The sequence below is a fragment of the Somniosus microcephalus genome, chromosome 3 (assembly GCF_052327205.1).
Source record: "Somniosus microcephalus isolate GS21.2 chromosome 3, FLI_Smic_1.0, whole genome shotgun sequence".
In the NCBI taxonomy this organism is placed as follows: Eukaryota; Metazoa; Chordata; class Chondrichthyes; order Squaliformes; family Somniosidae; genus Somniosus; species Somniosus microcephalus.
The window spans coordinates 105,379,083-105,400,716 of NC_140989.1; the positions used below are offsets into that span (position 1 = coordinate 105,379,083).

At 40.7% G+C, this 21,634-nt stretch overlaps 1 protein-coding gene across 5 annotated transcripts in view; it reads right to left on the reverse strand.

Moving 5' to 3' along the window:
- Positions 1–21,634, reverse strand: part of usp34 (ubiquitin specific peptidase 34) — a 277,821-nt gene that overhangs the window by 123,117 nt on the left and 133,070 nt on the right. For all 5 annotated transcript variants that reach the window (XM_085981444.1, XM_085981442.1, XM_085981443.1 and 2 more), the window contains exons 30-41: positions 19,083–19,205; positions 16,097–16,180; positions 12,889–12,975; positions 10,828–11,028; positions 10,634–10,716; positions 9,657–9,697; positions 9,109–9,233; positions 8,790–8,942; positions 6,602–6,706; positions 4,976–5,031; positions 4,765–4,885; positions 3,748–3,931 (exon numbers count right to left, since the gene is read on the reverse strand). In XM_085981444.1, the coding sequence (XP_085837570.1) occupies positions 3,748–3,931; positions 4,765–4,885; positions 4,976–5,031; positions 6,602–6,706; positions 8,790–8,942; positions 9,109–9,233; positions 9,657–9,697; positions 10,634–10,716; positions 10,828–11,028; positions 12,889–12,975; positions 16,097–16,180; positions 19,083–19,205 (1,363 nt within the window). The remainder of the gene's footprint in view (positions 1–3,747; positions 3,932–4,764; positions 4,886–4,975; positions 5,032–6,601; positions 6,707–8,789; positions 8,943–9,108; positions 9,234–9,656; positions 9,698–10,633; positions 10,717–10,827; positions 11,029–12,888; positions 12,976–16,096; positions 16,181–19,082; positions 19,206–21,634) is intronic.

Consider the following 21,634-nt stretch of genomic DNA (forward strand, 5'->3'; position numbering starts at 1 on the left):
TCCTTTCTGACTCAGTGCAGCTGCTCCTACAGCCAGCCTGGCATGCACTTGTGCATGTGCAGCCGCAGTAGAGCAGTTTCAACTGCGCTGGGCATTGTGGGTATCCTGAACCACCTGCTAGAAAGTGCTAACCGTTACCCAATGGCTCGCTTTGGCTGCAATCTCAGAAGCACAGTAACATCGAAAGTGGCCACTTTCATAAGCAGTGGCAGTGTATAAATTGTAGAAGCAGGGAACTCCAAATTCTCCATCAATTCCATACATAGGTATTTGCTTATTGACTCAATAGGGTCAGATTTCTGACTGGTGGGTTCTGAGGCGTGCAATTACTGCTGATTTCTATATCTAGCTCTATCATTATTACCTTCCCCGCCCCCCTCCCCCCCCGCCAGTTTGCTCGTAAGTAGGATTGTCAACTCTTGTTGGGAGTTCTGAATGCGAGAAGAAACACTATCCACAGTTAAAACAGTCAAATTTCTCTCAGACTGAAAACCAGGGAGTGACAGTATCTCTAACACCATCTTTGCCCAATGATATAAACTCTAAATGGTCCAAAACTCAAACCACTCGCATTCTCAAAAATGTACTCAAGAGTGGAGCTGGCAATCATGTGATCCTGGCAATTTAAATCACCCGAAATCTCAAGGTTTGCATTGTGGAAATTATGTAAATGCATGAAAGAAGCTCTCTAAAAGAAGTAGGGCTACTAAAAGATGAAAAGGGCAAGTGTAGTGGCAGATATCCAAACAGACAAAATAGAAGAGACCGTTTACCTTCAGATTTTACAATGAATAACTGTGGTAATAATTTTAAACCCACAGCGGAGTACTTCGAGGAACTAAAGTGACAGAGGGTTGTTGGAGCATGGAATCCTTTGACACAGGCAGAGATCGTTGCATCTTTTAAGGGAAAAGTGGATAAGTATTTAAAGCAGCCTATGAGGACAGCAGGATTACTTTTGGTTTGCTCCAACCAAGAACCTGCATGGACACAATGGGCTGAATGGCCTCCTTTTTGTGCAGCAAACCTTGGATTCCAAGCTTCTAAATTCACCCAAGCTTTGTGTTGTTAAGTGAACTTTGTTTGTAGGGTTTCTCCGAGTTAACTTCATTCTTATGGATTATTTACTTCAGTTTTTATACTGAGACTCTATTTAAGACCAAATTGACAATTTATTATTAGACATCAGTGACTTTAAATGTGGGCAGTTTAAGGGATTCAGGATACAATCTGGAAAAAGAAATGGCTAAAGATTAAAGGCAACAGAAAATGGTTGTAAACAAGCAAGCTATAAATGAAGTAGGGCTACTAAAAGATGAAAAGGGCAAGTGTAGTGGCAGATATCCAAACAGCCAAACTAGAAGAGGCCTTTTACCTTCAGATTTTACAATGAATAACTGTGGTAATGATTTTAAACCCACAGCGGAGTACTTCGAGGAACTAAAGTGACAGCAAAATCACCGTACAGCTGCAACCTTAAAGATAGGTAGTCTCAGTGGGTCCTGGGCACAGAGTTCCTTATCTTACAGTTGTATTATTTGCATAAAAGTAATGGCAAACAGCAATCCACAACTGGGGTCAGCAGGATTTATCCTTGAAATCCCAGGATCACAATAGACATCCATGATTGCAAACCCTACTCAAGAGCAACCCTTGAATTCCTCTTCCTTCCAAGGGAAACCCTTGGATTCACTCAGCATCTGCTAACAATGACAGGGCTAAGATCAATAACTCATGGGTCCTCCTTAATGTTCTGCCACTCTGTTGTGCCCTCAGTTCTGACAACTTAATTTATCTTTAAAAATGACAGCAATCAGCAGAAGAACTCAATTGTGATTTTTATGGGATATAGTTCCCCTATTCAACATGATAATTGTCTGCTTAAAAAAAAAATCGATAGCATACTTGGGAATCATTTGCAATAGCTGGACTATTCACAAAATCAAAAAGATGATTATGGATGGGGAAAACCATTTGGCCGGTCTTAATTAATCCATCCAGAAACATTCACTCCCTCCACCACCAGCGCACCATGGCTGCAGTGTGTACCATCTATAAGATGCAGCAACTTACCAAGGCTTTGTCGACAGCACCTCCCAAACCCGCAACCTCTACCACCTAGAAAGACAAGGGTAGCAGGTGCTTGGGAACACCACCACCTGCAAGTTCCCTTCCAAGTCACACACTATCCTGACTTGAAAATGTATCGCTGTTATTCATAGTCGCTGGGTCAAAATCCAGGAACTTCCTCCCTAACCGCACTGTGGGAGTACCTTCACCTCACGGACTGCAGCGGTTGAAGAAGGTGGCTCATCACCACCTTCAAGCGCAATTAGAGATGGGCAATAAATGTTGGCCTTGCCAGCGACGCCCACATCCCATGAATGAATAAAAAAGACCCCCCCCCCCCCCCCCCAACAACCCACTGCATCTAATTGTTTTTCAATGATTACAAGATTTTCACCTCATTACTCTATCTGGAAGTTAATTTCATCTGCTGATCACAGTCAAGAAATACTTCCTGATCTTCATCCTAAATTTACCTTTTGAGTTTAAACCCATATCCTTTTGTTCTACTCTCACTATTTAAAGTAGTATTTCAGATTTAGCTTTTCCACTCCAATAACTATCTTGTATATCTCCAAAGGAATAGCTCTCTGAGGCTTCCTTTCCAAGCTGAAAAGTCCAAGTTTCTTGAGCCTTTCCTCATATTTCAGATCCAACACGGAGGATCAGCCTCATGGCTCTTCTCCGTACTGCCTCCAGCACTTGAATATCTCACTTGTTTCCTGGCGACCACAAATGGATACAATACTCAAGATGTGTTCTGACCAGAACACTGCAAAATTTGATCCTGACTTTCCCTTGTTTGTATTCTGCTGTTTTGGCTATGTAGTTCAACATTAAATTGGCTTTGATGATTGCTGCTCTGTATTGATTGGGCATGTTGAGCGTCAACTCTACTAAGACTCCCAGGTCTCTTTCCGCTTTATCCGTAGCTATTTCAATACCATTCATGGCATGTATGTTGTCCATTTTTCTTTCCTATGCGTAGTACTTCACACTTGTCTGCAATAAATTTCAAATCTAATTGTTTGGCACACTCATTTTGTCCAACTTGTTTTACAATTTCTATTCGACTGTCCCTCCTAGTTTGATATCATCTCCAAAATTTGACAAATTTGCCTTGAATCTGTGAATCCAAGTTACTGATGCAAATTAGAAAGGATAGTGGTCCCAAAACAGAGCCCTGGGACACCCCACTTCGATGTAACTCATCACAAATATCTGTTGTTTTCTACCCTACAGCAAATTGCTCATCTATTCAAGTTCTACCTTTAATCCCCACAGTTTTGATATTAACTACTAGCCTTTCATGCAGAACTCATCAAATGCCTTTTGGAAGTCTAGGTACACAAACAACAGTTTAACCACAGGCCACTTGAGTTGTCACTTTCTCAAAGTCAAGGAGCTTAGTTGGGCCGGATCTTTCCCTTCTAAAGCCAAGTTAGCCATTTAAGGTCATGTCTATTTAGTCTTGAGCTTGCTGATCCTAAGTATGTAGGTGTCCTACATGCTCAGCACTAATCCTTTAAAGATGTTCCATTTAGTCTTTATTGAAAAGTTGCTATATGTCATCCTCCAATCAATTTACTTTAATTGTTCCCTCATTTATTTGAACGAGGGAACAATTAAAAAGATTTAAAATATATATATATATCATACAGTATTATAGATGTTCCTTACACTGCATGTGCTGTGCCATCACCCAGTTGTGTAGCAACCTGTAGTTTTCTGCTGAGCCCTTCACCATTTCCACTAGCAAATCGTAGGCTGCTGCTCTGGAGGAATGGGACTTGCACTTTGGTTGCTGTCTGTCCTTCAGGCTTGGCAGTAAAAACAGGAGATTGAACACATCTCTTAGGAATTCCTACAATAAAAGCAGATGAAATATTACTTTGGGCACTCTATTTAACGAGCACTAAAATCCACTGAGCTGACTAAACACACCTTGAATAGACATGTTTTCTGCTGCTATTATAAATCATACACAGAATTAGTTTTACCAGTAAATTGGTAGTACAGCACCAGAAGTTACAAATTTCTCAGGTATGATTCCTGCTTCATATTTCATCCACCTTGAGGCAATAGATTTGGACCAATAGCAAAATTGTACATCTGTATAGCCAGTGGAAGTGGGCTGCAAATGCTGGGTATTCCAGTTTTATCTTTACTTCACTTGTAATTTCGGTCATGTATTCGTAGATTTACATCCTTAATGGAATGCAACATTTAAATAACGGGAGAAATTAAAACAATAAACATGCAAAATGAATCTCAACAAGTTTATCAGCAATTTATTTTTTACTCTTTCGATTTTGTGATCCCTCCTCTTTTGATGGGCAACTGTAGGTTTCATTATATTTTTACTGCAGATGCCAGTATGTGAAAGTAAGTCAAACTTGAAATTAATTACACTGAGAAGTAAAGACATTCCTTGTTCAGTTGAAAAATTCTGTGAAATTTGCAATGGGTATTCTGCAAGTCCCTCTTCCCCCCCCCCCCCCCGAATCAAGAATATCGAGCTTTGTGATCACTACTAGAAGCTCAGTCAAAATATTGAAAAGAAAACATATATGTCTCATTGTAATTTCCTGAGAATTAGCACCTCACTTGCTTCAAATGTAAAATGGTTTCTTTTTAATGAATCAATCACACACACACCTCTCACTACATAATCACTCTAAAATACAAGTTGATTACCTGTCCTTCTCGGGAGAATTTAAATGGAGGCTTGTGCTTTATGACCACAGTGCAGAGTCGCAGGAGTCCTGTAAGTCCATCATCTTCAGTGTTACTGTCCTGTTGATCAAGAATTTCCCTGCTACAAAAGGGGGAGGGAAGAGAAATTAATATGTAACAACGCAAAAATAGAACAGTCCTGAGAAAAACTTCAAAGATCATGTTGACCAACCTACGAATGCAGTCAGCGAGATGTCTTGCCAAGGCATCCAAATCTAGCAGTGTTGTCTGCAGAAGAAATTCCACACTTACATATGTACAACAACCTTACATATGTACAACAACAACATGCATTAATATAGCACCTTTAACATAGTAAAACATCTCAAGATGCTTCACAGGAGCATTATCAAACAAAATTTGACACCGAGCCACACAAGTGTATGGGTAGGTTTTAAGATATAATCTTACACTTTCTTTAAATGCCACATTTACATCCCATAACATTTTGTTCCCAACACATTATAAAGCTGCATATCTTTCAACTCTCAATGCGCCATGCTATAAACATATATATATTATACATACATAATGTAGGGAGAGAGGTGGCAGTATTTTGGGTGCTGTGATTATTTGCATAAACACCTTTGCGGCCTTCTGCGCACGCGTGCTGTATACCGGGGCCGCACATGCGCAGTACCCAACAGCGGCCTGCACCGTAGGCCACGCATTCTTCTGCTCCGTGTGAAAGGGGGGGGGGGGGAGAAAGAGAAAGAGAGGGGAGGGGTCGGAGAGAAGGTCCTAACCCATGAGGGTGAGCCCTGTCTGTTCTCTGTGAGCTGTCTGGAGCCTGGCAATCAGAATGAATGGCTCGAATTACACATTGCAAAGTACTTGATTACTTTGGCAGGCAGGATCGAATTACACATTCCAGATAAACTGCTGGGTGCGTCTTGTCTTCCAAGGGGAACAGTCAGAAATCTGGTTTTGCAAATAGACGTGACCTATTTTGGGAAACAGCTTTCATTGTCTGCACTATCAACTTGCCTGAGCCCCATCTTCTCCCCTCCACTTTCCCCCACCCCTTCCTCTTCCCCTCTCATTGTTCATTAGTCTCCCTCTTCCACATACCCCTCTCTCCCAGCATTTAACTGGGAACCTGGCTTTTTGTAATTGAAGGTGCTTACTTCACCAAACTTATTTGCTGACTGTAAGGGTGGAGGAGGCAGAGACCAGAGCACGGCAGCAAGAATGGATAGAAAGTGGTAGTGCAACAGACATCTGGGCTATGTAACCAGCTTGGTGTGGGGGGGGTTAGTTATGCATGTGGCCAGCTTGACAATGCAGGAGGCCATTAAGCTTTAAAAATCTTTGAAATTTCAATTAAATCTACCCACATCTCACAAGCTGGTCCACTAGGTAGGAGACTAACTTTGGAGGTCTCAAATCTGATAGATCTTTTAGATGGATTATTGTTAAAACAATAAAGTTCAACTGGAGATCAGTTTATCTTTGGATTTTAACATTCAAATTTTCATCACCACTTTCAAATAAATAAATTGAGCTGTTAGTCTTCAGACATGATTTAACAGCGTAAGTTTCTTCTATGTTGCATTTTCAGGCCTGAGCACAAATTGTTAAAAGTTGCTTTAATCCACAAAATCTTTAAAATAGAAAAATAGAAAGATGAATTAAAACAATTTTTTTAGCAATATACGCTAATGCCTGGAAGAAAAACATAGAAGAAACTCACTATTCGGATTATGAAAACTAGTGTCTGCACATAATTGAAAGAGTAGGCTATTAGTATGTAATTATTTTTCAACATTAGGGAACAAAAGGAATCACAACTGCATACCTGACTAGCATCTTTTACATGAATATTATCAATCAGTTTACAAAGTAACCAGAAATATTCCTTGCAACCTGCTCGTAGCACTGGCTCCTCTTCATAATCCACCTCCTGAAAATAAAGAATAACTGTTTTAACAGGAATGCTGTACTGTTAATCTAGATGTGCACAAAAAATGTGAACTTCCATGTTTATTTCAGCAGTTTTCTCCTGAAATTCACTTGATGCAGTCTTGTGCCTAAAAGATAATCATACAGCAGTCTCCTCAGGATTTTAGAATACATGCAGAGTAGACTTCAAACACAAACCACTTAGCATCCGCAGCATTTTGCTATTGTATTAGCATTTGAATTAAAGCAAAATTAACAGGAGCTTCATACAATTAGAAACAAAAATTAGTTGACATTTTTCTGCAACATGTAATCCCAAGCCTTTAACAGTTTGAAGCACAGTGAGCTTATTCTGGTTAAATAGTAGTAACTCTTGAAGGGAAAAGTTGAGGTAAAACTTCCTCAGATTTTCTCCCCATACTCAAATTCCTTTGGACAACAGCTATTTATAGTGGACATCGCAGGAATGGTTTATAGGTAAGCTTGGTGGGCGGGGGAGGAGGGTTCTCCTGGCCGACAAGCATTGCTGGAAAGGCACTTACCTGCTGGATCCAGCAGTCATACGAACATAAGAAATAGGAGTAGGCCATTTGGTCCCTCGAGCCTCCTCCGCCATTCAATAAGATCATGGCTGATCTTCTTCCTCATCTCCACTTTCCTGCACTATCCCCATATCCCTGGATTCCCTTAATATCCAAAATTCTATCGATCTCTGTCTTGAATATACTCAACGACTGAGTTTCCAACAGCCATCTGGGGTAGAGAATTCCAAAGATTCACCACCCTCTGAGTGAAGAAATTTCTTCTCATCTCAGCCCTAAATGGCAGACCCCTGGTTCTAGATTCCCCAGCCAGGGGAAACATCCTCCCTGCAACTACCCTGTCAAGCCCTGTAAGAATTTTGTATGTTTCAATGTGATCACCTCTCATTCTTCTAAACGCTAGAGAATATAGGCCTAGTTTACTCAATCTCTCCTCATGGGACAATCTCCCCATCCCAGGAATCAGTCTGGTGAACCTTCGTTGTACTCCCTCTATGGCAAGTATATCCTTCCTTAGGTAAAGAGACCAAAACTGTACACAGTACTCCAGGTGTGGTCTCACCACGGCCCTATATAATTGCAGTAAGACATCTTTACTCATACTCAAATCCTCTTATAATAAAGGCCAACACACCACTTGCTTTCCTAATTACTTGCTGTACCTGCATGTTAACGTTCAGTGATTCGTGTACAAGGACACCCAGGTCCCTCTGAATACCAACATTTCCCAATCTCTCAGCATTTAAAAAATACTCTTTCTATTTTTCCTACCGAAGTGGATAACTCCACATTTCTCCACATTATATTCCATTTGACATGTTCTTGCCCACTCACTTAGCTTGTTTATATCCCCTTGAAGCCTCTTTGCATCCTCCTCACAACTTACATTCCCACCCAGCTTTGTATCAACAACTAACTTGGATATATTACATTTGGTCCCCTCATCCAAAATCATTGATGTAGATTGTGAATAGCTGAGGCCTAAGCACTGATACTTGAGGTACCCCACTGCCAATCCGAAAATGGCTAGTTTTTTCCTACACTCTGTTTTCTGTCCGTTAACCAATCCTCAATCCATGCTAGTATATTACCCCCAATCCCATGAACCCTAATTTTGTTTAATAACCTCTTGTGTCCTCACCTCCCTTTAGCTGCAGAGTCTATTGAGGCTCAGGAAACCTGGCCGGCCAGCATAAAATTTTAAATGAAGGTAAAATCTGAGGCGGGTTCAGTTCGGGTTTGAGATTTTTAACATCCCACCTGACCCAAACCCACCCATTTTTGGGAGTTAAAATTACCCCCTTGGTGTCACCTTTGAACTTACTGAACTGAAGATTTACAGCTAGATCGCACCACTCTGCAGCACTCCAACATGCTATGATGCCACACCTCCTCTGGCTAGATATCTTTAATAGCCAGTTATTTTGAAAAACATCTCTTTAGTGCTGGGTGTTTTTAAAAGAGTACACCTAAACATTTTGCAGTTTTGACATTGGACAGCAACTACTTCTATACCCTGCAAGTGATCAAAGCAACTCTTACCCTAACAGGCTTCAAAGCTTGAGCATCAGGAAGAAACTTAAGTAATGTTGAAGCAGCTAGTAAAAGGAAAGATCGATTTATTGATTCGCCACCATCCAAACCTGATAGGCACAACTTGTACAGCCCATTGCAAGCTTCATGTCGAACTGAAGTCTGGAAAAAAAAGTCAGTCATTGACAAAATGCCTGAAGTTAAACAATATAAAAGAACCAGCCAATTTACACAACCAACTAAAAAAAACAAATACAACCAGCAAAAATTTTAAACTAGCCATATTCATATATAATTGCATATCTAAGTTTGATGTTGAACACCTTACCTCTGGTACAAGAAGAGTGAGTTTTTTCAGCCAATCATGTAAATGTTCACTGTCTGCCAGGCTAGATTTCACCAGCGAACAGCAGTGAGCCCAACTCACTAATAGCCACATGGCATAATGAGTAACTGGAAGGTAAAGTAAGAAATTGTTTAAAAAGAAAGGGTGACAAACACACTCAAAATATATTAAAGGATTTAAGCCACATTAACTTGCATCAAGAGGAGACCTGGTTATAAACTTTCCCTCCCCAAATAGCTGCTAAAATGTCTCACCAGTAATAATTACAAAGCCCAATTTATATTTTAAATTGTTTCTGATGTAATTGACGGTTAGCAGTTTTGATGTTTTCTTTATAATGCTTGAGCACTTCTCAGTAAACTACTCAATAATTCTCAATTCTGAAGAGTTTTAAATAAAAGCTTTTAATAGATGAGGGATTCTAACAAATTGCTTAAGACCAAACACTACTATGAATAAATTGTACAGTGTAAATTCCCGAATATTAAAGTTCATTAATGTTGTATTATATAAATTGAAGTATAACCTACCCTCGTGCCTGGATCGGTGATCAGACTGAGCTTTAAGCACTCTATAATTTTAATTAAAAAAAGAACAGAAATTGAAAAATAGACTGTTTCTTAAATTATTTGAGAAAATAGTAGTTACAAATATAATGGGCCAAATCTTGCTGGAGAGGGGCATTTCGTTAGTTGGACCACCGTTAGTTGGACTTTTTCCTGCACCCTTCAGCTTGAACATTTTTTTGCGGTTCGACTTGCTGGAAATGCAAGCTGATAATGGCAGTGAAGGCAAAGGGGCATCTAGGACCTTAGTGAACGACAGGTCCAACAATGTTTCTACTTAACCAATGAGATTTAAGAATTAAGAACGAAACAGGAATGACAGGAGAGTGAATTTGAGCAAGTGAATTAGAGTCAAATAGAAATAAAGGGAAAGAAAGGTTGGATTGAGAGAAAAAAGACAAAAGGGGAAAAGTAAAAAAAAAATTAAAATTTGAAATTAAAAAAAAAAATCTCCAACAATTTACTACACACAGGAATGAGGCTCAACAGTTTAAATTGTTCCCATTCTGGGCTAGAGAGATTGGTATTTCATGAAGAATTATCATGTCATTAAAAGGGTACTTGCTATATTAATTATGAGTCCTAACTTTATACGGCGAGTGTAATGGACAATTAATGTGCAAATCCAGCAAGCTCTTAAAAATAACTGGGAGGCTAAGGCGAGATGCCGTTTGAGAGACAAACGGTGGAATGGTGTAAAATCAACTAGTGAGTTCTTGAGATTCGCAACTCATGGCGTATCTCTTCATCCCCTGAACTTGCTGGCCGATTTGCGCATTAATAATGGTGTGCGTCGTTAACTCACCATTATTTTTCCAGTAAGATTTGGCCCAGTATGTTTAACTCAAAATGTTTTGTTGGACTATAAGGTTTTCCCTTGTTGAACCTGTGCACGAAGCACAGAAGTATTATTTAAATAATTAAAAATTGCATGCCTTTACCTATGGGCCAAGTTGTTATAGGTGTAAGCAACGGACATTAACCGATAAATCAAACTAGACCCGTGTACCAAACCGAGAAATACCTAAAACAGAAATATAATAAAGTTATATTTGGTCTTATACAAAGTACAATACAGACAGACAACTAAATGTATAGGAGAAACTTGCTGAACAAAAGAATAAAAGGCACTAACCTCAGTCAAACGAGGTATATGCAATCCTTTCCCGTGATCTCCAGCTCCTTTTCTAGATTTACCAGGCCAAGTCCTTTTTCTATGACTGTCTGATACACCAGACCAGGCATAGATATCATGATAAGCCAGATCCAAGTCAGCTGGATCAACTGCAAACTGGCACATTAGCTTCAGCAGACAGGCAAGGCAGTCCAGCTGCCACTGGGAATATGAAAGATAACAACGAAGTCAAATTCCATTTTTAAACATGCTTGTTTTTAAAGAACAAGTGTCAAACTGAGTATCAAATATATGATATAAAGACAATGTCTAAAGCTTAAAATGAAAATTACCAGTACAAGAATCAGCATTATGACTTAGCATTATTTTCTGTTACCCATGCCTGAAGCACTAATATAAAATAACTTTTTGTACAATATTGAAGTTTAAACAAAAATAGTTTCAGAAGGTTCTGGCTTATACCCCAAACATGCTGCATTTAATACAGGTGTTGCTCTCCATCTCTAAATTAGGGGAAAGATTGAATGTAATTTTGACAACCAGTCTCCGTTTTAATCAAATTGCTTCATTTACAATGCCATCATTTTTATATCTTTGTTTTGGCATAATCTTGTTCTTGTCAATACTTCAACTAGTGTGCAAAACTTTGCCTCAAAAAGTCATGCTTCATCATTGATAAAAATATAAATGAAGAGTCTTTGAAACCTAGGAATTACTAATGTTCTCATCAACAAAGGGTTAGAATACTGTCCTTTCATTTCTAGTACCTAGAGTCATAGAGTTATACAGCACAGAAAGAGGCCCTTCGGCCCATCGTGTCCGCGCTGGCCATCAAGCCCTGTCTATTCTAATCCCATTTTCCAGCACTTGGTCCATAGCCTTGTATGCTATGGCATTTCAAGTGCTCATCTAAATACCTGGGTTCAAATCCAGCCAGATTGTTGGAATTAAAGATTTCTCTTTCTATAAATACAAGGGTTTAATTGAAATATCACTGAAAAATGTAATCAAATTAACAAAGTTATCCAATGTGGCTCAAGGATTACATTTCTAGGGAAAGCAAACATACACTTCATTCAACATTATACTTGTAACAATACTCAATCGCTAGATTTCAGTAAATTTGCTCTGGTTTTAAAAAGAACGTCTTAACCACTAAAATCTGAAGTATCTCTTGTCTATAAAGCTTTCAGTCCATTTCAAATCTATGGCAAATAAAAAATGAAGTCAACTTCAGACATTTTTAAAGTAATAGTGAGACCAAATGCACCTTTCAATAACGAATTATTAAAATGGTAGTTACAAAAATTCAATTAAATAGAGAAATTCTAACCTGCAATTAGTAAAGTAAAAGAGAAAATATTTCAGAATTGGCTTTCCTCATTTAAATCATTAAAAGAGTAATAGCAATTATGACAAAAGTAACAACGGTAATAAAGCATCACCACTGCTCAAAATGTATGCATATAGGAATGTACAAAAAGAAAGAGACTTGCCTTTATATAGTGCCTTTCATGACCACCGAACGTCCCAAAGCACTTTACAGCCAATGAAGTGCTTTTTGGAGTGGAGTTACTGTTGTAATGTGGGAAACGGGGCAATCAATTTGCACACAGCAAGCTCCCACAAACAGCAATGTGATAATGACCAGATAATCCATTTTTGTTATGTTGATTGAGGGATAAATATTGACCAGGACACCGGGGATAACTCCACTGCTCTTCTTCAAAATAGTGCCATGGGATCTTTTACGTCCAACTGAGAGCGCAGACAGGGCCTTGGTTTAATGTCTCATCCAAAAGACGGCACCTCCGACAGTGCAGCGCTCCCTCAGCCTAGATTTTTGTGCTCAAGTCCCTCGAGTGGGACTTGAACCCATAACCTCGGACTCAGAGGAGAGTGTGCTACCAACTAAGCCACGGCTGACAAGATTTCTCATCACCTTTTAATTCTGTTCCATTACTACTGGACAAAAATAGCCATTATAAAAAGAAAACTTTTCTATAAAATATATGTGCAATCACTAAAGCACAGGTATCAGGCATTAGAATTAGCCCTTACCACAGTCCACGATTCTTGCTCTTTGGGCTCCAGAATCCCAGATAGAAAAATTTCCAGTAATTGCTGAAGTCCCCCAGCAGCAACAAACTGAAATATAGAGAACATTTCAAATAAGGGAGATAGATAGATATAGTTAGCAACAATAACCCAGTTTAGACAATAAGCTAGATTTGTGTCAGAAACTATTTTTGGAGTTCTTAAGTGGCCCTTAGTGGCCAATTGTTCAAGGAAGTTTTCCTCCAGTTCCACACCTTACTCAACAGTTGAATGCAATGTTTTCTTTAGCCAATATTCTTTTCTCCTGGTATCCATGGTTTTCCTTTTGTTGTCTATCTTGCATTCAAATGTCAAGCTATGTCTCCCCACAGCTCCTATTTAGCGGCAGCAATAGGGGGGCAGAAGAACTTGTATTGAAAACCTTCTGGCCATCATTTCTTCTGCAAAAATTTCCAGCTCCAAATCTGTGTTTATGTGGTGTACCATTCCCCTTCTCCGCCAAATCTCTGATCAGAGTTGGTGGTAGAATTTTTGAACTGTCTTTTGAAAGTTATGAGCGTTTCTGGCTTATAATATTTAACTGTTTATTTGTGCCACTGTTTGATGATGTCCTTTTTGCTAGTGGAATCTTCACTATAGTTATAACAGGAACTTCGAAAGGCATGAAATCCATTCAAAATGCCTTTCAGAGTGATACCCAACAAATAGCCCCTTGCCTCTTGGTATTAAATTTAAAAGCAAATTTACATCAATAGAATTGCATAGCACTTACAGCACAGAAACAGGCCATTTGGCCCAACTGGTCTGTGCCGGCGTTTATGCTGCACTCGATCAACATATCCTTCTATTTTACGAGGCAAGTCCAACTCAATCCAGAGGAAGATCTCAAATTTAAATATACTTGAAAGCCTTGAAACGCAGACTCCTTGGGCACTTGGTGCTTCCCATCTGTAGTATAGTGCACGGAGAGCATCAGGCATTGAGCTCACATCAGGCTTCCATGCCCGATAATACGGAATCCTGGTAATATCTGTTCTTTTAAAATAAGAGTACTTTGGTACACTCTCATTTTTGGATCATTACTGTTTATTTCCAAATTTAGAAGAATACAATGCTTACTATTATTCCAATTACCAGTTATTCAAGAAAACAGTAATAGCGGTGGAGGAGCTGAAATTTTACTATTACATTTTTAGAAAAATACACATATACTTAGAACAATGCAAACACATTTCTGATCTTAAATGTGCAGTTATTTAGAAACGGGCTGTCTCCAAGTACAAATACCACAATAAAATACAATTTGTTAACTTAAGCAAGCCAAAACACGGAGCATATGTTTAATGCTAAGGTTGTAGTACAGGAAACTTTGGTTTATCCGGAGGTTAACTGTCCAGAATGCTCGAGCCACTGGCAAAATTCGAGTCGGTTCAGTAAGTTTTTTTTCTTTTCGTTGCTTTTTTTCCCCACCAGTCAGGCTCTGCAAGGTCTAGCTAATGCTGTTGCTTAGCTACAGAGACGCTTGCAAGCTACGGCCGACTGTTTAGAAGCTGTTGCTAAGCAACAGGGTTTGTTGCTAGATACGGAGCTCAGAAGCTTCTGTATGTTTTAACATTAGCGCTGGTTTGTCCGGCAGTTTTGATGGGACGGCAACAGCTCGGTCCCGTCGGTGCCAGATATCACAAAGTTTCCTGTAATATATTATTTCTGATCTGCTCGAAAATAAATCAATGCTAACTACAGGAAAAAAAATCCTCTCTGAAATTTGGGTTTTGCAACTTTAGCTTTCAAAGGTTCCATTGATTGCCCAGTCAGGACCAACTTAGCCATTAAGGTACTGGTTTGAAGAGTTTTCTGCAGTTAGGTAGGAGGAATCTCAGCATGGTTTTAATATTCCATCACCAAACGTATCATCCTCGGACCCCACTTATTTCCTACCGCCCCCATCCCCACATTTAGGATGTTAACTGGTTGGCCATTCAACAACTGACAGGAATAGGATTGCAACTTTGCTAGAGAGGCAACAGGGACTTCTCATGTGCAACATGGTAAGCAGTACATGGTAAACTTTTGTTGAAGGGTCTCAGCCGGAAACATTAATCTGTCTTTTCGCCGCCACAAGACATACCAGCTGTGCATTTCTAGCATGCACTTTTTTTTCCATTAAATATAAAGTTTGCTAAAGTGATGTACAACAAATTGCCAGCAACCACCATATCTACCACTATATTTTGTAAGTGAGTGAGATTGATTTTACACACACAATTTGTATTATGTAACTGTCCTCCACACTGCATTTTGCTGGAGAAATAATGGCCCATATTTTCCGATCACAGGCTTCCCGCGGGCGGAGGCCTGCGATCTGGAAAAATCTACGCCCTTACCCGAGGGCTCCCGGGACGCACACACTTCCGATGCTGGGCCTCTCCAAACTGCAGGTGCTCAGGGCCCACGTATCCCAGATGCGCATGTAGTTTGCAGCGTCCCTGGGATCACGTGGGCCATGAGGAGCCAATCAAAGAAGGGAATCTCCCTTCATACACTTGACAGGACGACCTGTCAAATATATGAATGGAGATCACCCCAAAAACACAGTAAAACTTTAAATACATTTTTTTTTAAATCACATTTTTAAAATGACTTGAAAGTCCAATAAATTAACTATTTTAAACAAAACTTTAAATTTTTGAAAAAAAAATTCAAGTTTTTTTTTTACAGGGCTAAAAATAAACCTTTTTTTAAAAAAAAGTATCTTTAAATGATAAATCAGTGAAATTTTTTTTATTTTTACTTTTTTCAACTCTTATCCTGGTAAAAGCAGGCCATACGCTTTTACCAGGCGCAAGAATTGTAAGGGTTTACTGCGGGCGGAGGGTCTCCAAAAAGCAGAACTATCCGCCCACAGAGGCCCTTCTCCAGGGCAACCGGAGGATCTGTCAAGACCATTCTTGACAAATCGGAAATGCCGATTTTCAACGCATGCGCTGTGCATGCCTGAAACCGGCATTTCCGATGTCCCTATGGGTGGGTACACAGCGCGTACACATGCGTAGGGATCGAAATATCTGGGTGAATACTGTTATCATCAGGGGACTGTGCTGTAGTTTTGGTCACGTGCTGTTTGCTGCAAATCCCACGCCCCACCCCCCTACTTATTGGCTGACACAATGGTGTCAATACTCACTCCGTTTTAAGAAAATATGAAACAAACCTTGCAACTCCAGGAATTTTTACTGTTCTCTATCTGATCTTCACTTGAATCATCCGAGTCAGGATATAGATCACTGTAGCTACCCTGAAATAAAGTTGTATTAAAAATTAATTCCAATAATTACAAGACAGCAACCTAAGTGCTCTATTAACTTTGTTTCAGTACAAAATGTAGCCAAGATGTGAACTTTGTTTCGCAGATAATTTATCCTTACAGTATTTTACGGTCATATCAAACAGGAAGTGTGTTTTTTTTAAAAAGCAAGATAAAACATTAATTTATTTATTTATGGTGTAAAATGGTTTCATACTTTCCTGTATTTTGATTATATATTCTTTTTTAAAATGGAGGGGATGGGAAAGTGTACTGCACTAGCGTTTAACAATAAGAGGAGTAGATAGAATAGTGGCTAGAAATATAAAACAGAAAATGCTGCAAATATTCAGCAGGCACCTATGGAGAAAGAGTTAACGTTTCAGTCAGAACTGGAAAATGGCACAGAAAGTTTTAAGCAAGCACAGAGGCAGGAAAGGAGATGGACCATGTGAAAGCGAAGCAGCGTGGAAATCTGAAGCAAGGTTGATGATATTTTCCAGTTCAGGGCGAGAGCAGGAAGCGGCATCGATGTACCAGAAAAAGAGTTGAGGGAGGGGACCCGACTAGGACTGGAACAAAGAACGCTCCACGGTCAAGTGATTGGGCAAGAAGGTGGCAGATGGAGTATAATGTGGGGAAGTGTGAAATTATCCACTTTGGTAGGAAGAATGGAAAAAGCAGAATACAGGAAACTTTGGTTTATCCGGAGGTTGTATGTCCGGAATACTCGATTTAACGACAAAAATCAGGAGCCGTTTTCTATAAGTTTTTTTAGTTCGCGTTCTTTTTTTTCCCCCAGTCAGGCACTGCAAGGTCTGTAGTTATAGCAACAGCTTCAGCTAGAGACGCTTGCAGCTGCAGCCGACTCTTTAGAAGCTGTTGGCTAAGCAACAGTGTTTGTTGTCAGATACGGAGATGAAAACCTCCGTATGCTTCAACATTAACTTTGTATGTCCGGCAGTTTTGATAGATCGGCAACACGTCGGTCCCGGATATCACAAAGTTTCCTGTATTTTTTAAAAAGGTGAGAGAGACTAGTAAATGTTCAGATTCAGAGGAATTTGGGTGTCCTTGTACACAAATCACAAAGTTAACATGCAGGTACAGCAAGTAATTAGGAAGGCAAATGGTATGTTAGCCTTTATTGCAAGGGGGTTGCAGTATAAGAGTAAGGAAGTCTTGCTGCAATTATATAGGGCTTTGGTGAGACCACACCTGGAGTACTGTACACAGTTTTGGTCTCCTTACCCAAGGAAGGATATACGTGCCTTTGAGGGAGTGCGATCAAGGTTCACTAGATTGATTCCTGGGATGAAAGGGCTGCCCTATGATAGAGATTGAGCCTATATTCTCTTGAGTTTAGAAGAATGGGAGGTGATCTCATTGAAATGTACAAAATGCTTAGAGGGCTTGACAGGATAGCTGTGGAGAGGCTGTTTCCCCTGGCTGGAGAGTCTGGAACTAGGGGTCATAGGAATAAGGGGTTGGCCATTTAGGACAGAGATGAGGAGAAATTTTATTCAGAGGGTTGTGAATCTTTGGAATTCTCTACCCCAGAGGGCTGTGGCTGCTCAGTCATTGAGTATATTCAAGACTGAGATTGATAGATTTTTGGGCACTAGGGAATCAAGGAGTTGAGGTAGAAGTTCAGCCATGATATTATTGAATGGTGGAGCAGGTTCGAGGGGCCATATGGCCTACTCCTGCCCCTATTTCTTATGTATCCCACAAAAAGGCAGGCATAGGCAGGACCCATACTGGTTCCCACAGTGACACCTTTTATTTGGAGGAAGTGAAAGGAGAAGTTGTTCAATGTAAGAACAAGTTCAGCCAGGCGGAGGAGGCTGGTGGTGGATGTGGACTGTTTGGGCCTCCGTTCAAGGAAGAAGCAGAAGGCCTGCAGACTGTCCTGGTGGGCGATGGAGATATAGAGGGACTGGACGTTCATGGTGAAAGGAGCCAGGAAACTGGAAGCTGTTAAAGTGCTGGAGGGCATCAGAAGAGACACGGATATAAGTCGGGGATGAGTGATGGTCTGGGAAACGATGGCTTGATGTTCAGTGGTGGGGTCGTGGTTCAGGGGGGTGGTTCGAAGAGGTATCGGTGAGTTGGTGTTCAGCCTCCGCAAGGTAAAGGTCTGTTTGTTAAGCAACAACAGCGCTGCATTTGTCAGTAGGTTTAATGAGAATGTTAAGGTTGGGCCTGAGCAAACGGACGCTGTAAGTTCAGAGGGAGGTAGGTAGGTTAGAGTGATTAGAACATTATTCTTTCAACTCTTGATGTGACGCATACAAGAGACATTGTTCTTTGGGACTTTTTTCTACATTATAAATGCAACAACTTATTTTTGTTCCATGTGATGAGTGTCTGGGACAGAGTTTTGCCAGCTACTTACAAAATGAAATGTGATTATGTAATGGTAGATATTGTAGTTACAGACAGATTTGTTGTGATGCAGGCACTTGGTGTGAAAAGTAGCCATATCCCATTCCCTATAACTGAAAACCTTTACCTTAGTAAACACACGTACAACTAAAAAACATTAAGATGCCAAGGAGCTGTCACTAGAAAGAACTGGATGACCAAGGTTAAATATTTAGTAAAAAACACAGCATCAATCCATAAAACACTGCTGATGCTGGAAACCTGAAATAAAAACAGAAAATGCAGGAAACTCTCAGCAGGTGCGGCAGCATCTGAAGAGAGGAAGGTTTCAGGTTAATGACTTGCTGAGCATTTTCTGTTTTTATTTCAGCATAAATCCATATTCCCTGTTCACTTTCAGTAGTGTAGGGCTATTTAAAAAGAAATTTCTCAGTCACATTACTTGCATTGTCATAGCTTTCCAAAATAAAAAGATCGACATGAAGTAAACAAACGTGTCAATTACCGTAGATGCTCTTCTTATTCTCCTGTTGGGTTTCCCCAAGGCCTCAATAATTTCGAGAGCATACAGAAGCTTATGAGGACTTTTTATTCGAAGCAAGTCCTTCCAACAAAGTCCATCATTGCTCTTCAACAGAAACACATGTGAAGAATGTTAATAACAATGTTGAAATGTACAACATGAACGAATGACAGAAAATTCAGCAAAAGAGGACTGAATCATTTACGCATTCAGTGAACTGTACTGAACGTGGCTTTTAGAGACAGGCATGGAGTAGCACAATTCAAACATTATTTTTATTTATTCAAACCAGCTATAGTTTCTTATTAAATTAAAGGTTACAATTTTCTTTTAAAACGCTGTTAGATGATCCACTACCAGCCCCATCCCACCCTCAACCCCAGGAAAACCATAAATGACTCTAGCCCGCCATGTGGATGAATCTTAGGCTATTTTACTTTGTGGGCTGGAAAATTGCAACAAATTTTAAGTGTCCTGATTCAATGCCTAGGTCGCAGCTGAGCGGTCCATCCAGTTTGATACAACCAAGTGGCTTGTTAGGCCACTTCAAAGTGGCAGTTAACACATTGGTGTGTGACTGGAGTCACTTATAGACCAGACTATGCACAGATGGCAGTTTTCACTCCCTAAAAAGCACATTAGTGAACCAGTTGGGTTTTTATGTCAATCCGACAGCTTTTATTTCCAGATTTTTTTAATATAACCTAAATACAAATTCTTACACTGCCTTGGCTGGATGTGAACTTGCGTCCTCTGGATCACTAGTCCAACAACATTGGCCTTGCGCATGTGGATCATAAACACTGGCATTGATTAGTTGGTTCAAATGGCTTGTTTGTGTTCTACATTCTATGCAACATAACCACTATGCTACCGTGCCCACCAACTAATTAAATGTGAATGCATCATAAAGTGCTTTAAATTATAATAATTTGCAGCCAACAGCTCTAAAATAATAAAAGCACTAAGATTCCTTTCCATTATAATCTTGACTTCCTGAGGCTATATACCTGCACTAACCTTGAATAATTCATTATAAAATTTCAAAGAGGAAATCAGGCTAAATATAGAAAGTTCAGAGCAGAAGTGAAAAAGAAAATAAGAGGGGCAAAGAGAGGGTATGAGAACAGAATGGCAGCTAACATAAAAGGTAATCCAAAAGTCTTCTATAGGCATATAAATAGTAAACAGGTAGTAAGAGGGGTGGGGCCTATTAGGGATCAAAAAGGCCCTATGCATGGAGGGAGAGAGTATATCTGAGGTACTAAATGAGTCGTCGTCGTCTTCTTAGGCAGTCCCTCGGAACCGAGGAGGACTTGCTTCCACACTAAAAATGAGTTCTCAGGTGACTGATGAGTCCAATGCGGGACCTACAGTCTCTGTCACAGGTGGGGCAGACGGTGGTTGAAGGGGCGGTTGGGTGGGGTGCTTGGGTTGACGTGCACTCCTTCCGCTTGCTCTCAGCGAAGAGACGCTAAGTGTTCGGCGCCCTCCCGGATGTTTCTCCTCCACTTCATGCGGTCTTGGGCCAGGGATTCCCAGGTGTCGGTGGGGATATTGCACTTTTTCAAGGAGGCTTTGAGGGTGTCCTTGGAGCGTTTCTTCTGCCCACCTGGGGCTCTCTTGCCGTGTCAGAGCTCAGAGTAGAGCGTTGTTTTGGGAGTCTCGTATCGGGCATGCAGACGATGTGGCCCGTCCATCGGAGCTGATCGAGCGTGGTCAAAGCTTCGATGCTGGGGATGTTGGCCTGAGTGAGAACACAGACGTTGGTGCGCCTATCCTGCCAATGGATTTGCAGGATCTTGCAGAGGCAGCGTTGGCAGTACCTCTCCAGTGCTTTGAGGTGCCTGCTGTACATGGTCCATGTCTCTGAAGCATACAGGAGGGCGGGTATCACTACTGCTCTGTAGACCATAAGCTTGGTACTGGGTTTGAGGTCCTGGTCTTCAAACACTCTCTTCCTCAGGCAGCCGAAGGCTGCACTGGCACACTGAAGGCGGTGTTGGACTTCGTCATCGACGTCTGCCCTTGTTGACAGTAGGCTCCCGAGGTATGGAAAGTGGTCCACGTTGTTCAAGGCCTCGTCGTTTATTTTGATAATCGGGGAGCAGTACTGTGTGGCGGGGACACGTTGGTAGAGGACCTTTGTCTTACAGATGTTTTTTGTGTAAGGCCCATGCTCTTGTACGCTTCGGTGATGGTGTGGACGATGGTTTGGAGTTCGGCCTCCAAGTGTGCGCAGACGCAAGTGTCGTCTGCATACTGTAATTCGATAACAGAGGATGGGACGACTTTAGATCTGGACTGGAGGCGATGGAGGTTGAACAGTTTCCCGTTTGTACTGCAGATTAGCTCCACTCCAGCGGGGAGCTTACTGAGGGCGAGATGGAGCATTGCAGCCAGGAAGATCGAGAAGAGCGTTGGTGAGATGACACAGCCTGGCTTGGTCCATACGTGAATTGGGTCTGTGGTGGATCACGGCTTGCATGTCGTCGTGAAGCAGGCGGAGGATGGTGACAAACCTTTGAGGGCAG